The sequence below is a fragment of the Equus asinus genome, chromosome 9 (assembly GCF_041296235.1).
Source record: "Equus asinus isolate D_3611 breed Donkey chromosome 9, EquAss-T2T_v2, whole genome shotgun sequence".
Classification (NCBI taxonomy): Eukaryota; Metazoa; Chordata; class Mammalia; order Perissodactyla; family Equidae; genus Equus; species Equus asinus.
In genome coordinates this window covers 34,572,323-34,588,699 of record NC_091798.1, presented here as the reverse complement: position 1 = coordinate 34,588,699, position 16,377 = coordinate 34,572,323, and the positions used below count along the sequence as shown (strand labels likewise).

Here is a 16,377-nt window from a genome sequence, read left to right as displayed (position 1 = left end):
TATCTCTTTCCTTTTTTTATAAAACATTTCAACAGTAAAGAAAAGCATTAGGCAATGTCAAGTGGTAATGATAACAGCTATTTTAGGGAATACATAATGGCATCTCAAATTCTAGAATGCTTTATGCCGTCACAATTGCTATCTCCTCCGTTAGCCTTCTGAAAACATAAGCCCTATAAAGGCAGGGATCATACAGTAGTCCCCTTTTATCTGTGTTTCGCTTTCTGTGGTTTCTGTTAGCATGATCATCCGCAGACTAAAAATATTAAATGGAGAAATTCCAGAAATAAATAATTCATAAATTTTAAATTGCACTGTGTTCTGAGTAGCGTGATGAAGTCTCATGCCATTCCGCCCAGTACTTGAATCATTCCTTTGTCTAGCTATCCATGCTGTATACACTTCTCACCTGTTAGTTACTTAGTAGCCATCTCAATTATTGGATGGACTGTTGGACTGTCATGGTATTGCAGTGCTTGTGTTCAAGTAACCCTTATTTTACTTAATAATGGCCCTAAAGTGCAAGAGTAGTGGTGCTAGCAATTTGGATATGCCAAAGAGAAGCCCTAAAATGCTTCCTTCAAGTGAAAAGGTAAAAGTTCTCGACTTAATAAGGCAAGAAAAAAAAATGCTGATGTTGCTAAGATCTATGATAGTTTTTACTGCAGTATATTATAATAATTGTTCTATTTTATTATTAGTTATTGTTAATCTCTTACTGTGCCTAGTTTATAAATTAAACTTTATCTTAGGTATGTATTATAGGAAGAAACAGTATATATAGGGTTTGGTACTTTCCATGGTTTCCGGCATCCACTGGGGGTCTTGGAATGTATCCCTTGCAGATAAGGAAGGGCTACCGGACTGACTTTATTTACTGATTTTTACACAAGGTGTAATACAATTGTTGAGCTGCACCAGCTTCTCAAGAAATATATGTTGAACGAATGAACCTGCATCGTAATTTCCCTGTCACACAGATGAAATGGAACATACTTGATCCCCATGCCTACCCCAGCATCCACCCCTACATATGTTATTCTTTGCTACTGATTTTACTTTCGGTGGAGTTGCTAAAGTTAGGGAGACTACTCAGAGTATCACCAGGCATAGTTTTGTGTTGCTTGCTTTTTTGTTTAGCACACCTCTTCCCACCCATAGATAACGCCTTGTAAGCTCTGTTTCTAACTATATAGTGTTTTAAGTAGTGTGAATGAAATGTACCAGTTTATAATATTGGCTTTGATTTTCCTCCCAACTTTTAAGTTTGAAATATTTTAAACCTACAGAAAATCAAAACAAGTACAGTAAACACCTGAATACCTTCATTTAAATTCACCAATTATTAACATTTTGTCACCTTTGGGCATGAATGCTTGCTTGTGCGTGTGTACAGTCTTCTTTCTCTCCCTTTCTGCCTTCTCCCCTCATGTTTTTCTTGAGCCGTTTGAGAGTAAATTGTAGAGATTAGTGACACCTCAGATCCTTTAGTTTTACATCTAAGAATAAGATGTAGTGCTATATAAGCACGATATCATTGCCACACGTAAAATCATGCTTCCATAACATTCTATCCAGGTGAACTTCTTGTTGAATCACGTCAGGAGACAAATAATTTTTCTCTATTTATGCTGCTAAGGTTGATTGCTTGCCTAAGGGGATCATTGTTAGATCTCTTCATTGTAAAGTAAATAATTTGTGGAGTTGTGCTTTGGCACCAGATAAATATCTTGTTCTCTGACAACCTTTCAGTGTGTTTTTTATCTTTATTTTTTTTTGCTTCCATTGATGACCCTTGCCTGAATCAGTTATTATAATGGGGCTGCTTATGACTTTTTTAAACTTGGATATTATAGTTTAAAAAAAAAGGAGAAAAAGGAGGCAGTTAATTTTTTCCTGTTGTTAGACATTTCTGATAAGGAAATGGTAGTAGTTGGGAGCTATTCACAGTGCTCTTTTAGCTTTTAGACTAAATATTTTAATCATTTGAAATTCCCCAAATATAATGCATTGTCAGTAACATTAATTTTTGTTTCCAACAGCTGCTAACATTGTCATCCAGACTGAACCACCAGTTCCTGTTTCAATTAATAGCAACATAACCAGAGTAGTTCTTGAACCAGATAGCCGAAAAAGAGCTATGAGTGGTTTGGAAGGGCCACTCACAAAGAAACCTTGGCTGGGAAAGTAAGATAATTTGCTAATTACTAACATCTTACTGGTGTTTTTGTTATTTTTGTTGGCATTAGTAAATTTATGAAATTAAGAGTTGTCGTTAATCAATGATTTCAAATGATATGTCTCAAAGTTAGGATTTCCAGAGGCATCGTTAACTTTCTATGTGATGAATCTTTCTAGCATATGATTTTTGATCTCACTTGGGCCTCTTCTTTTTGTGATCTTTTGCCGTTCAGTCATCTTTCTTTCTCTCTACCTGTTCTGTTCCCATGTAATAAGGATGATGTGAAAATTACTTAATCATTTCTCAAGAATGTAAGGTGCTTACAAAAGACAATCTAATGAATATAAACTTAGATTCTTTGCTGACGTATCTCTTGGCTAGACATAAGGTGGAAGAATTAACCAAGATCTGTTATTATTCCTTTCAGGCAAGGGAATAGTAAGAATTAACCAAGATCTGTTAATATTCCTTCCAGGCAAGGGAATAACAATCAGAGTAAACCAGGATTCTTGAGAAAGAATCAGTATACAAACACCAAATTAGAAGTCAAGAAAATCCCTCAGGAATTGAACAACATCACCAAGCTCAATGAACACTTCAGCAAATTTGGAACTATTGTTAACATCCAGGTAAATGTGGCTCTGTTGGTGACAGAATCCATGTATTTTATACGTCTTTGAAAATATTCCTATCAGCTCACCTTGCTCAAACAAGCCAGTGATTAGTCGGATCATCTCTGCTAAGTGTTTTAAATTCCACTGTATTCTGTATACGTGACTTCATGATGGAATTGTTAGGCTGAATTTGTTCTTCTGAATTCATTTGGTTCTTTTCTGCAACCTCTTTCTGAAGGACACTAGGCTAGTTGCTGTATTTTTGTTCATAGCTCTGTCACTGGACAAGACTTTTTTACCTGCATTAGTATTCTAACTAAGTAGATGAGATTTTTGGTAGTTTCTAAGATTGTGACTTTGTCTACTGACTAACTTTTATGTTGTGGTGAAATAGTAATTGACTAAGGATGATTCTAATCTTGAGAATTTTAGGTAGTGTAACATGTTAGCTAACAATCAAATAAATTGTAGCTTTCCTTTCTTGCTGTCTACTTGTTAGATATTTGAATTTATGAATTTGTACTTGGGTGTTATGCTGTAACTGAGGGTACTTGAAGACCTGTTTAAGTTGGAATTTCAGTCAGTTACCCCTGATACTGAATGTAGCCATCAAACCAAAGTATAATTCACATAGTTAAGAAGGTAGTATTGGAGGACTTGGTATTTCAAAGATTTGACCTAAAGGATTCTTTTCTTTTTCAGAGATTTTTAAGCAGTTTTTTTCCCTTAGTACATGTGTTAGTTATGTTTAGTACAATTGGTACATGTTTAATTTTACAGGTAATTGGAAATACATTAAACAAAAGTGAAAAAGCAAATTACCCAAGTCTCACCGCTTAGCAATAATAATTATTGATCTTTTGATGAAAAGACATACTGTATTTATTTAAGTGGAAGAATATACAAACACATATTCTCTTTTTAAAAATACCTCACACACGGGCCGGCCCAGTGGCGTAGCGGTTAAGTTCGCACATTCCGCTTCTCGGTGGCCCGGGGCTCGCCAGTTCAGATCCTGGGTGCGGACATGGCGCCGCTTGGCAAAAGCCATGCTGTGGTAGGCGTCCCACATATAAAGTGGAGGAAGATGGGCACGGATGTTAGCTCAGGACCTGTCTTCCTCGGCAAAAAGAGGAGGATTGGCAGTAGTTAACTCAGGGCTAGTCTTCCTCAAAACAAAAAAAATACTTCACACACTTAAAAAACTACAAAAGATGTGGTCTTAACTAAATATCTCTAACTACCTTTTTTCTCTTGTTTTTCCTAGGTCATTATTCTTTATGGCATTTAGAAAAATTAGATGGCTTAATGTACATTAGTCTGCTCAGGTTGCGGTAACAAATACCATAGACTGGGTCGATTAAACAACAAAAATTTATTTTTTGGGAAGTCCAGGATCAGATGCTGGCCAATTTGGTCCTTGTGATGACTCTCTTTCTGGCTTGCAGACGGCCATCTCTTGCTGTTTCCTCCCATGGTGGAAAGAGAGGGAGAGGGAGAGCGAGATCTCTTCCACTTCTTATAAGCCTACCAGTCCAGTCTGAGCAGGGTCTCACCCTTATGACTTCATTTAACCTAATTACCTCCTAAAAACCCTCTCTCCGAATACAGTCACATTAGGGCTTAGGGCTTCAACATATGAATTTGGGGGGACATAATTCAGTCCATAGCAATAGACCGTCACTTGTTTACTGTTCTTTGCTGTGGAGAATTTATGTTGTTTCTGTTATTTTATATAAAAACAATGCTGTGGTGAGCCTCCTTGTGGATAAACCTTTCATTTTTTTTTTTTATGATGCATTACTGAATTAAAGGGAATTTCAGAACTTTTTATTTGAACTGCCAAATTGTTTTCCAATAGGATTATGCCAGTTGATACTCCCAAATGCAGTGTATGAAACCTCATCAACACTGTAATCCAGATTCATTAAAAATTTTTTTCACCAGTTTGATAAGTGAAAAATTATCCTTGTTTTAATTTGCTTTTTTTAAATTACTAGGTAGACTCTAATTTATAGAGACCATTTGCAGCTCTTTTGGATTTACCTATCCATTGTCTTTGCCCATTTTTTATGAAGACATTTATAATAATTCCTTTCTAAGCCTTTCCTTGTCATATGTATTAAAATTACTTTTTCCATTTGTCATTTGTTTTGTTTATGGTATGTTTGGACTGACAGGTTTTAAAGTTTTATGTGGTCACATCTACTGCTGTTTGTCTTTATAGATCCTACCTTTATAGGTATACATAAAAAGGCTTTCCAAACCCTCAGATTATACAGACATTCACCTTTTTTCTTCTGGATTTCTATGGAGTTTTTTGTTTGTTATTGTAAAATATTTTTCTGTCTGGAGTTTATTTGAATGTGAGACATCATGGGAGGGATATAACATAACTTTTCCTTGGTTGGGTAACATTACTAGGATTATTTATTAAATAATATAAAATTCTTCCGTATGTAATTTTGAAATATGTATATCCTTTTTTAGGGGATGGAGAACTTTATTTACAAAGGATTCACAATGGATTTCAGCATGCTGTTTTCTATTTCTGAATTCTTTATCAATTTATTTGCATTTAACTATTTGTTAATTTCTGTGGGTTATTTTTGTTGTTGCGTTTATTTTTTCTTACAGGTTGCTTTTAAGGGAGATCCAGAAGCTGCCCTCATCCAATATCTTACTAATGAGGAGGCCAGGAAAGCCATTTCCAGCACTGAAGCAGTTCTAAACAACCGATTCATTCGAGTCCTGTGGCATAGGGAAAATAATGAGCAACCAGCACTGCAGTCCCCAACACAGTTGCTCCTGCAGCAACAGCAAACACTTAGTCATCTGTCACAGCAGCACCATCACCTGCCACAGCACCTTCATCAGCAGCAGGTGCTGGTGGCCCAGTCTCCTCCTTCAACGGTACATGGAGGTATCCAGAAGGTAATCTGCTGGTTCACAGGGAATTAGAGGTCCTCTAGTTCCTCCATCTAGATCAGTTTCTCAGTTTGGGTCCTTAGGTCTTCTACATCAGAACCACTCAGTTTGATCTGCAAACCGGTGGATCTGATCTCCTGGGTGCTTTTTAGACATGCAGTTTCTTGGGCCTCACCCAGACTTACTGAATCAGAATTGCTGTGGGTGGGGCCCAGGAATCTGTGTTTTAATAAGCTCTCCAGGTGATTATTATGTACCCTCAAGTTTGAGAAGCGCTGTTCTACATTAGAATCACTTATCTGGGTACAAATTCCTGGGTCCTATCTTCCCAAACCTACAGAGTTGGTGTCTGGTATAGAGGGCTTATAAATCTACATGTTTAAGACATACCCTGAGTGATTCTTGTCAGCACTAAAGTATAACAACTGTCTACCACTCAACAGGTCTGAATCTAGAACTACTTTGTTTTGTGCTAGAATTAGTCACCCTTGTCTCCATCCTTTTGTCCTCCTTTTTCCCATGTAGAAAAATGCTGTTCCTTTTAGAACTGAAATGGAAGCTTCAAGAGGATAGGATTTTGTCTGTTGTGTTCATTCTATCCCTAGTGCCTAAACAAGGCCTGGCATATACTGCTGAAAACATATTTGAATGAATAGATGAAGGAAGGAGAGAACAAACCACCATGTGTTAGAGCCATTCAGATACTGATGAGAATGATGATCTCCTCCAAGGTGTTCTCTTGGTTGGACTAAATGCATTCACATTAAGAAATATATGTATATATTCCTTACAATACATAGCCTTAACTTCATTCATCATCCTGCTTATTTACACTTAAACCTACGTTTCTTTTGTCTATGTTCCACTTCATGTTAGGGCCCAAAGGTGAAAGCTTTGCCTAGATGTTGACTCATTGGTGTGTGAAAGGGTGATACCAGCACGTCTGTGATCCATTAGATCCTATTCAGTTAATGCAGCCCAAGATATCAACTGTTATTCATATTAAGCTACTGTCAATTAAAATCTTTAAGTCTTTCAAAGCATTACATATTGAAGGGAACATAAAAAAATATTAGAAATTTTGATTTGTACGAGTATGCAGATCTTCCTCAACTTACAGTGGGGTTACACACTGGTAAACCCATTGTAAGTTCACAATATCCTAAGTCGAAAATGCGTTTAATGCACCTAACCTACTCAACATTGTAGCTTAGCCTAGCCTTCCTTAAACGAGCTCGGAACACTTTCGTTAGCCTATAATTGGGCAAAGTCATCTAACACAAAGACTGTTTTAGAATAAAGTGTTGAATATCTCATGCAATCTGTTGAACACTGTACTGAAAGCGAAACACAGAAAATAGTTGTAAGTGTATCAGTTGTTTACCTTCATGATTGTGTGGCTGACTGGGAACTGCGGCTTGCCGCTGCTGCCCAGCATCACAATAGTGTTGTATTGCATATTGCTAGCCTGCGAAAAGATCAAAATTCAACATTCGAAGTACAGTTTTTACTGAATGGATATCACTTTTCTACTGTTGTAAAGCTGAAAAGTCATAAGTCAAACCGTTGTAAGTTGGGGACCGTCTGTGTACACATATATGCATGCATTTTGTTGTGACATATTTCAGGCATCCAAAAAAGTGTGGATAACAACTTAACAGTCATTTGTATATCCACCACTTCACTTAAAAAATAAAACCTTACAGATAATTGAAGCACCCTCCCTTCCCATTTCCTTATCTTCGTCCTCATGGTTATCACTATCCAAAGTTTGTATCATTCCTGGGCATTTGTAGAACTTTTACCACATATGTGTTTATTTTGTATATGCAGATGATGAGCAAACCACAGACATCGGGTACATATGTTCTTAACAAAGTTCCTGTGAAACATCGTCTTGGACATGCAGGTGGTAACCAGAGTGACGCAGCACACTTGTTGAATCAGTCGAGTGGTGCTGGAGAGGATTGCCAGGTATGTATTTATGTGAACCTCAAATACATTTACAGTTGTTCAGCGACACAAGGAAATTAACAGATTATCATCCAGATTTGTAGTGTCTTGTTTCCTCAATCAAGATAAGTGTGAACGCTAACCTAAGCATTACAGGTATACTTCCCTGATTTCCATGACTCAGCCAGAAATTTGTAGTTAAATTTTCTTTATATTCAAAACTAAGTAGGAATTTGAGAATTTTAGCCATTTATGAATAGGTAGATGTCTTTATTCATTTCTTTTATAATTTTTCATCTTTACTATAATTAAGAATATAGTGAAGGGATTCTGTCATAAAAGTCAAATTTTTAAATATGTTTTAAGTAGTTTCTTTTGCTTTTGGGAATATGTCTATATGATGACTCTTCAGCATTGTGATTATTTCAAAGAGAGCTAGCAACAAGGGAGGCTAGCCCTGCTACACATTAAAAAATAGTATGAAGTCTGTATAACTAAAACAATTTGATACTGACACATGAAGAGACAGACCAATGGAACAGAATAGAAGATTGAGAAATAGACTCACTTGCAAATAGGAATTTATTATATGCTAACACAGTATCTGAGATCAATGGGGAAAATAATGAACTTTTTGATAAATGGTGTTTGGTTAACTGGATAGCCATATAGAAAAGATAAAATTAGGTTTGTTTTTTAAGTTATATAATAAACCAGGATACTTCCAAAAGAATCTGAGATTTAGATGCTGATGGAAATGCCCATGAACGGAAACTTGGCAGTGTCTGCCAAAATTATGTATGCATTTACTCTAAACCAATAATCCTCCTCCTAAGAATCTCTGCCAAAGGTACACTAGTCAAACTGGGAAAAGACATTTGTGCAAGACTAGCAACTGTAGACTCTTCATAAGAGCAAAAGACTGAAAACAACCCAAATGTCCATCAGTAGGGGAAGGGTTACTTAAAAGGTAGTACATTCACATGCTAGCGTATGTGAAACTTTACAAAGGAATGAGGAATGTCTTTATATGTCCCATGGGGGTGATCATCAGGATATATTAAGTAAAAAGGCAAAGTGAAACAAAAAATGTATAGTCAGCCACTGTTGATATATGAAAGTAGGTGTAATGAACACATGTAAGTATTTGCTTATAACTGAAAAAAACAAAAAATTTCTATAATTTAAATCTTGGTGGTTATGGCAAGGGTGGAAGAAAGTAGACAACTTTGACTGTGTCTTATCTTGGAACCATGTAAATATTGCATGTAATTATAAAATGAGATAAAAGTAATGCCTAAAAATTAAAAATCAAACAAATGAACTAGCATGTCTGTATAGAGAGTGCTTTAAAACACACTTATTTGACTGTGTATTCCTAATGAGATACATCCTGAGGACAAAAAGCAATTTAAAAAAATTCTTTTCAGCAGTGATATTGTTGGCTATGTTGGTGTTCTGACACTGATTTGTGAGCATTGTAGGATAAATCAAATGAGATATTTGATTACTGGTGTCATTGACAACTGGGATTTTTAGTGTGGTTGAAAAGAAAGATAGAAGATAGATGAGACTCAATAAAAACACTGTAGTCCTGCATTTGAATTGAAAGTATAAATTCAGATAGTATTTTATCTAAAAAGCAAATAAGCGACAAAGAAACTCAAAAACATTTCCTCATTCTATTCACTGAAAAAAGTCTAGAAACAATGACCAGCCGGTGGTAATAAGCTCCCCAGCACCCAAAGGAAGCAGAAATCCTTGCAGAAATGACTGTCCCCAGATCTGGGGCTGACTGTTCCAGATGAGCCTAAAATATTTTGTCAAACCATAGAGCAAGAAAGTTGTCAAAGATTACTAGAATCCTGTCCAAGAATGAAAAAATGTCATAAGGGCTCTAGATCGCCTTAGCAATTTAAAGGAAATTCAGAGAACGGAAACATGTTAAAGGACACCATAGAATCCTGTGGTAAATACTAGAGGATGATTGACCTGGTTTCTTCAACAAATAATTTGCCAGGAAAAGAAACAGATGGAGCGGGAAATGAAATTAAAGGAGACTTTAAAGAGACATAATTGATTCCACTATATGGATCTTAATAGATCTTAATTGAAATGCGAGAAAAATGTTTAGAAAATGATAAAACAGTCCAGAGATGTGAATATTGAATGATATTTAAGAATTATTGTTATCTTTTGAGTGTGATGATGGTATTTTTATGTTTAAAAAAGAAAGGAGATTCTTTTCTCTTTTAGAGACACAACTGAGATATATACAGGTAAAATAATACGGTGTTTGGTGTGAAGATGTAGTTGGGGATTTAAATAAAACAAGATTATGTATTGAAAATTGTTGCTACTTGGTGATGGATACATGAAGTTTTTTATATAGCTCTGTGCTTTTGTCTGTTTCAAAAAATTCCATTATAAAAAGAAAGAAAAACAAAACAATCACAGACTTTGAAGTCAGGTAGCCCTGACTGACTTGACCTGCTTCTTACGAGCTGTTAGATAACTTGTGAGCATTGTCTTCCTTTTCAGTAAGCTGAGTTGCTGTGGGGATTAAAAAATTTCAAGTTGTTAAAGCATAAAAGGGGAATGCTTAGCAATAATAAGTGCTCAGTAAATTACAAGTGTTGCCATTTTTATTTTAGTAAGTAATAACAACTTGAACATCAGCTATACAGGGTTCCTACAATACTTGAGAGATTTTCCTTTATACTTAAAGTATGTTAATTTTGAGGACAGTTAAGTATTGTATGATTGATAGAAGTTGTGTATTTAGATTTATTATTTTCATGATTGAATTTTCCATGAATTTCTTAATATTATATCCTGTGTCCCTTACATCATGTATTCAAAGTTAAAGATAAAAGAGTGAAATGTATTAGGAAAGACTTGAACCATAGAGATTGTAGTATACCACGTAGCTCTGCTGTGGCTTAAAAGAGGGGAAGAATAACTGGAGAGTCATCTGTTCCAACGAGGAAAGGAATCTGAATACCAAAACCAGCACAGTAAAGATAGCTCACCACTGTGAGCTAACTACTTGTCTCATGTTTGATTGTAAACTCATATAGCATTTAATTAAATACAGTATGAAGATTATGATTACAAAGTACCTTAATTCTTAGAAGGCTTAGCAGTTATTAGAAACATGAGTTCTTATTTGGCACTTCATTTATGGAAAATAACTTCTGACAGGACCCTTCAGCCAAAGACCACCAGGAACACACCTGTAGTTGAACAAATCGAGTTAATTATTCAGTGCTGGAGTATACATAATGAAACCATGGGGCATCTCAGTTAGAGGGTGTTAGGAAGGACTTACTTTAGGATTGGGCTGTGTTAGGTGATTTTAGGGAGGGTTTGAGGAAACGGGTGATTCTGTGATTGGATATCTTAAGTCTTACCTAGGAAGGAAGACTAGAATGAGGCTAAATCTGTAGTTTGTAAAGAACCTGCAGACAGTATTAGCTAGGGCAGGGAAATTTGTAGTCATTTTTACAGTTTGGATAGTATTCATGTTTCTTTGTGTTCAGTCATGATTATAAAATGATCTTGTGTTTGTCTTGATCCATCATGGTCACAAGTGTGGCCTTGTCTGAGGCTGACATTTTGTGAGATTGTAACAGGGGGACATTAAGGCCTCGCTGTGGGTGGCAGGCCAGCTCCTAGATGTCAAGGGCTGTGGTTCTTTTTCTCACAATTAAAAAAATATAAAGAGAAGAGAAATATTTGATTGCATTCAGAAACACAACGTTATTGCTAAAAATTAATTTTGTTTTTGTATTTCAGTGACTCGTTTGAGGAACTAGTTTTTAAATGTAAGATAATTAACTCTTAAAAAAAGAAACATGAAGTCTTTCTAAAAAATGATTTTAAAGCATTTCTAAGATTTAATTTAATCAAATTTGTGTTTCATAGATGTTTTCGACTCCGGGCCATCCAAAAATGATTTACAGCTCCTCAAACTTGAAGACACCTTCAAAACTTTGTTCAGGGTCCAAATCTCACGATGTTCAAGAAGTTCTTAAAAAGAAGCAGGTAGCAGCCTTGATTCTTCTCTCCTGAAAGAGAAAGGATCCACTGAATTCTTAAGTGACTATGTTAATACCTTTGAACAGTTCATCTTATTATGGAACTACAGTATAACGTTTATCTAGCTGCTGCTTGATGCAGTGTACACTTGAAAGAAAGATGAGACAGGAAAAAATGTTTTGCAGTTGCCTTTCAGTGGCCACATCAAGCACAAGGAAAGAGATTTTTGCATATAAAAGTAAACGCATTTAAACTGTCATTATTTTTCCCTCCGATAGAGAAGCAGACACTTGTATTTCATTATCTTTCTCTTTTAATTCCTTCATGGCTTTGTAAGTTAGATAATGTTCCACATAAAATAAAATGTTTATGAAGTGATTCATATCACTCAATTCTGAATTTCATTGTCATCTTAGATTTAAACTCATGTAAAGGTTTTCAAATAAAATAGATATATGTATTATCTCAGTATAATTTGAGATTTAATTAACAAAGTGGTGGGAGGCAGCATTTTCTTGGTAAAATCCATAGATGTTGCTATTATTTGTAACCTATAGCTACATCTCACATTTTTAAACCTTAAACTTTAAAATAAGGATTTGGCTTATTACACTGGCAAGTGAAAACAGCTCTTTTCTTCATAACTACATTGAAGTGAATAAAACCTCATAGATACAGCTAATTAGTGTTGAGTATTTTAAATATTTCTTAAAATACAGTTATAAATGTAAACTCTTTTGTAAGTGTTGGGAAAATATATTTAAAGGTTTCATCTCTGGCTTCAGCTATTTTTTGATTAGGAGGAAAATCTATCTTATGTAGGGATGACCCAGAAGAAATGAGTTGAGAATATAGTAGCCTTATGTATCATTGGCAAATTTTGTTATCCATTACTAATTTTTTCTTTACCTGTTCATATAGGAAGCAATGAAACTACAACAAGATATGAGGAAAAAGAGGCAGGAAGTGTTAGAAAAACAAATAGAATGCCAAAAGGTAAGATAAGAGCTCATTATTTGCCTTCTGGAATTGATGTATAGAATAGATTTTATAAAGATATCTTAATAGTAAAGTTTTAAATATTTATAGTAAAATTTACTAAGCATAGTTTTACTATTTTCTTTTTATTTTATAGATGCTAATATCCAAGCTAGAAAAAAACAAAAACATGAAACCAGAAGAGAGAGCAAATATAATGAAGACTTTGAAAGAACTTGGAGAAAAGATCTCACAATTGAAGGATGAATTAAAAACATCTTCTGCAGTCTCCACGCCATCTAAAGTAAAGACAAAAACAGAGGTATCTGTTTGCATTTTTTATTCAACAGGATTATTGAACATCTATTATGTGTTTGGCACTTTGAAAGTAGAGTGGAACCTTTAGGTAGCTAATAGTCTAATGGGGAGACAATTCTAGGAACCGTTTTTTTTTTTTAGTGTTTCTATGAATGCTATGTACTCTCTTTGAACGAGATGATAATACTTTGAACAAACATGTGGGTTTTGTTTGTTTTTTTGGTAAGGAAGATTGGCCCTGAGCTAACATCCATTGCCAGTGTTCCTCTTCCTCCTGGGCTGCTGTATCTGAGCACACCCACAACAACTACACCACTGGGCTGGCCACAAAGATGTGTTTTTTAATCAAATTTTTTGGTTCTCTGTGCTGAAGATGAAACTGCTAGAGGGGTAGCAAGAAAAGAGACATTTCCTAATTCAGCAGGTTTTTTTCTAATTCTATAATAATGTTGTAATAAAATTAAAAAGTATCATTGGGGCTGGCCCTCTGGCCTAGTGGTTAAGTTTGGCATGCTCCACTTTGGCACCCTGGGTTTGGTTCCTGGGCACAGACCTACACTACTCGTTGGCAGCCATGCTGTGGCAGTGACCCACATACAAAGTAGAGGAAGATTGGCAACAGATGTTAGCTCAGGGTGAATGAATCTTCCTCAGCAAAAACAAAACAAAACAAAAAAACCAAAAAAATCATTGGCTTTAATATGGGTTAAAATGTGGCATTCTATTGAAAATAATAATCAGAAGTTGTAGATCCATTTAGGTCTAATTTTGGTAATTTCTAATTGTTTCCTTACCCTAGGAGAATACTTGATTTACACAGTGGTTCCATTATACCGTAGCTCTGTAGTGGGATTTTAGATTAATTTCCAGCCCTTTGAGAACTGGGAATAAATTGTCAGATATATAGAATGAAAATTTTTATGTACAATATTATATTACATTTGAAATTGTGGTTCTCTTTTGTTATAGGAATGTAAAGTGTTTCATTAAGATTCCTTTTTAAAAATACAACAAAAATGTTATTTTTATTTAAATTTGTCGCAATTATAGAAAGATCATGTACAAATTTTAAAAAACTAAAGAGAATATGGGAGAAAAAAGAAATCTCACAGTCACACCACCTAAAACTGTTAATTTATGTCTTACTAGAAAAAAAAAGTAGCAATAATTATAGAGTTCACACCTGAAAGCAATTATGTAACTGTTATGTTTGTGCTATTAATGAATTTTTACTATAGAATTTTTTTTGCCCTGTTGTGTTTCATTTATGGTGCCTTATTCTGTGAAAATTATTCTTAGCCCCCTCATCTCTGATGACTCTTTCCAAGGTCTGATTTTTAGGCCATCTTAAGCAATATTACTGCCTGTTATTTTTATTGAAATCATTATACTCTCTACATGTTTTCAGCATTCTGTCTGTGAGGTTACTTTCCCTGAAACAGCCATGTTTATTGCATCTCTCTCACTCTCATTTTCTTAAAAGAGATGTGTCTCATTCTGTAAGTATAATATTCTAAATAAGATCTTGGAAGTTATCTAAAAAATATACTTTTACTCTTAATTTTTTCAAAGGCCCAGAAAGAACTATTAGATACTGAACTGGACCTTCACAAGAGGCTATCCTCAGGAGAAGACACAACAGAGTTACGGAAAAAACTCAATCAGTTACAGGTTGAGGTGAGATTTGAGAAGAGTTACTGGCCCACTACATTTAACATCTCAAAAAATAGTTTTCTCTTCCTCTACTTTCCAAGATTTAGTCTAACAATGTGTATTATATTCTACCTTTTGTTGTTGCTATTCAGGCTGCACGATTAGGTATTTTACCTGTGGGTCGAGGAAAGACCATGTCCTCTCAAGGTCGAGGAAGAGGCCGAGGCCGTGGAGGAAGGGGAAGGGGCTCACTGAATCACATGGTGGTGGACCACCGCCCCAAAGCACTAACAGTTGGGGGATTCATTGAGGAGGAAAAAGATGAATTACTTCAGCATTTCTCAGTAAGTTTCTAAAGTTGCAAATACTAACTCTAAAAACACTGTATTCAGCAATTTTTAGCTGCATTCTGTATTAATGTCAAATGTTTTATAGATTAGAAAATTAAGTTGTAAAAACATTAGCAAATTCTTACTGATACATTTGAAGATCAAGAAGCAACTCATGCTCTGTAATTCCATAGTACTCCACATAAATGGATTTGTAGTGACAGGTTGTTCCAAAGCTGTGTTTGATTTTTGGTTTTGGTTATTACATGGTTTACCAGGTGTTTATAATCAATAAGTGAAAATAATCTGAGATAGAGTCAAAATTCAAAGAAGAACTTATTAGGATAAAGGACATATTTAGTTATATTCTGTATACAGTGGCAACCACTGATGTTTAGACAAACATGCAAATAGAGATGTACTACAGGGAAATGTCTTTATTATTTTATGCATAAACACAATATATCCTCTTTCCAACCACTGATTAATTTGTTCAGTAAATATTTATTGTTATTTATGCTAGAGCATTTTCATGCATGATCTCATTTAATCTTAAATATCTGTGTAAAGTGCATGTGAAATCCCATGTGTACAGATGGGGAAACTAAAGCTTAAAAGTAAGTCAGCCAAGGTCATACAGTTAGTAAGTGACAGAACCAAGATAAAAACACACAGTTGGCTGTTAACATTCAGGATTCCTATTCCTCAAACAACGTTTTTGAGAGAAAATATTTTCAGCCCTAATAAGTGTTAAAGATGGTGAGGGAAATCCTACAGAGCAAGACTTCACTCCAAGTTTCTTATTAGTAGGTTGCCCATTGATCCTATTTCACCCAGCTCCTTGGAGAATGGTAGGTTGTTATACAGTATCCAGATTTGAGAGCCATCTGGCCTGCCTGTTCACTCTTGAGGCAGTTCTTTCACTAATCTGACTCTTAATTTTCTTTTTCTGTGAAGTGGGAGACTAGCTCTAAGTGACTTCTTTGGGGAGTAAAGAAGATAGCACTGTACATGTGCAGGGTATCTTGTGGAGGCTGGGTGAAGTCTCCTTGCCAAGTAAGTTGGGCATTTAGACCCATTGCCAGCTGTGGTGAGGTGATAGTGGATTATGTAAAGCAGAATTTTTATAAATTTAATTCTACCCAAAGTTCCAGTTGCAAAAAGTAGGTAATCTTTTAGGTAGGAAGCCACATGCTCTGTCCTGAGGGTCACTGGAGACTCTATGTAGATGTTTTAACCCAGAAGTCATGCTCAAATGCAGCTCTCTCCTTCTTGTAAGTAGACTCATTCTAGAGCATCTAATAATAACCAATTTTTATGTAACGTTTGATAAGTCTGAAATATGACGTTTGGTCTGTGGAAAGAGGCATGTTTAGGCATT

The 16,377-nt window shown here is 35.3% G+C and overlaps 1 protein-coding gene across 4 annotated transcripts in view; it reads left to right on the top strand.

Moving 5' to 3' along the window:
- RBM27 (RNA binding motif protein 27) overlaps positions 1-16,377 on the top strand; it is a 68,503-nt gene that overhangs the window by 38,795 nt on the left and 13,331 nt on the right. For all 4 annotated transcript variants that reach the window (XM_014854791.3, XM_014854790.3, XM_014854793.3 and 1 more), the window contains 9 exons: positions 2,043-2,187; positions 2,658-2,811; positions 5,434-5,730; positions 7,558-7,698; positions 11,605-11,724; positions 12,640-12,714; positions 12,854-13,018; positions 14,587-14,691; positions 14,820-15,011. In XM_014854791.3, coding sequence (XP_014710277.2) covers positions 2,043-2,187; positions 2,658-2,811; positions 5,434-5,730; positions 7,558-7,698; positions 11,605-11,724; positions 12,640-12,714; positions 12,854-13,018; positions 14,587-14,691; positions 14,820-15,011 — 1,394 coding nt within the window. The remainder of the gene's footprint in view (positions 1-2,042; positions 2,188-2,657; positions 2,812-5,433; positions 5,731-7,557; positions 7,699-11,604; positions 11,725-12,639; positions 12,715-12,853; positions 13,019-14,586; positions 14,692-14,819; positions 15,012-16,377) is intronic.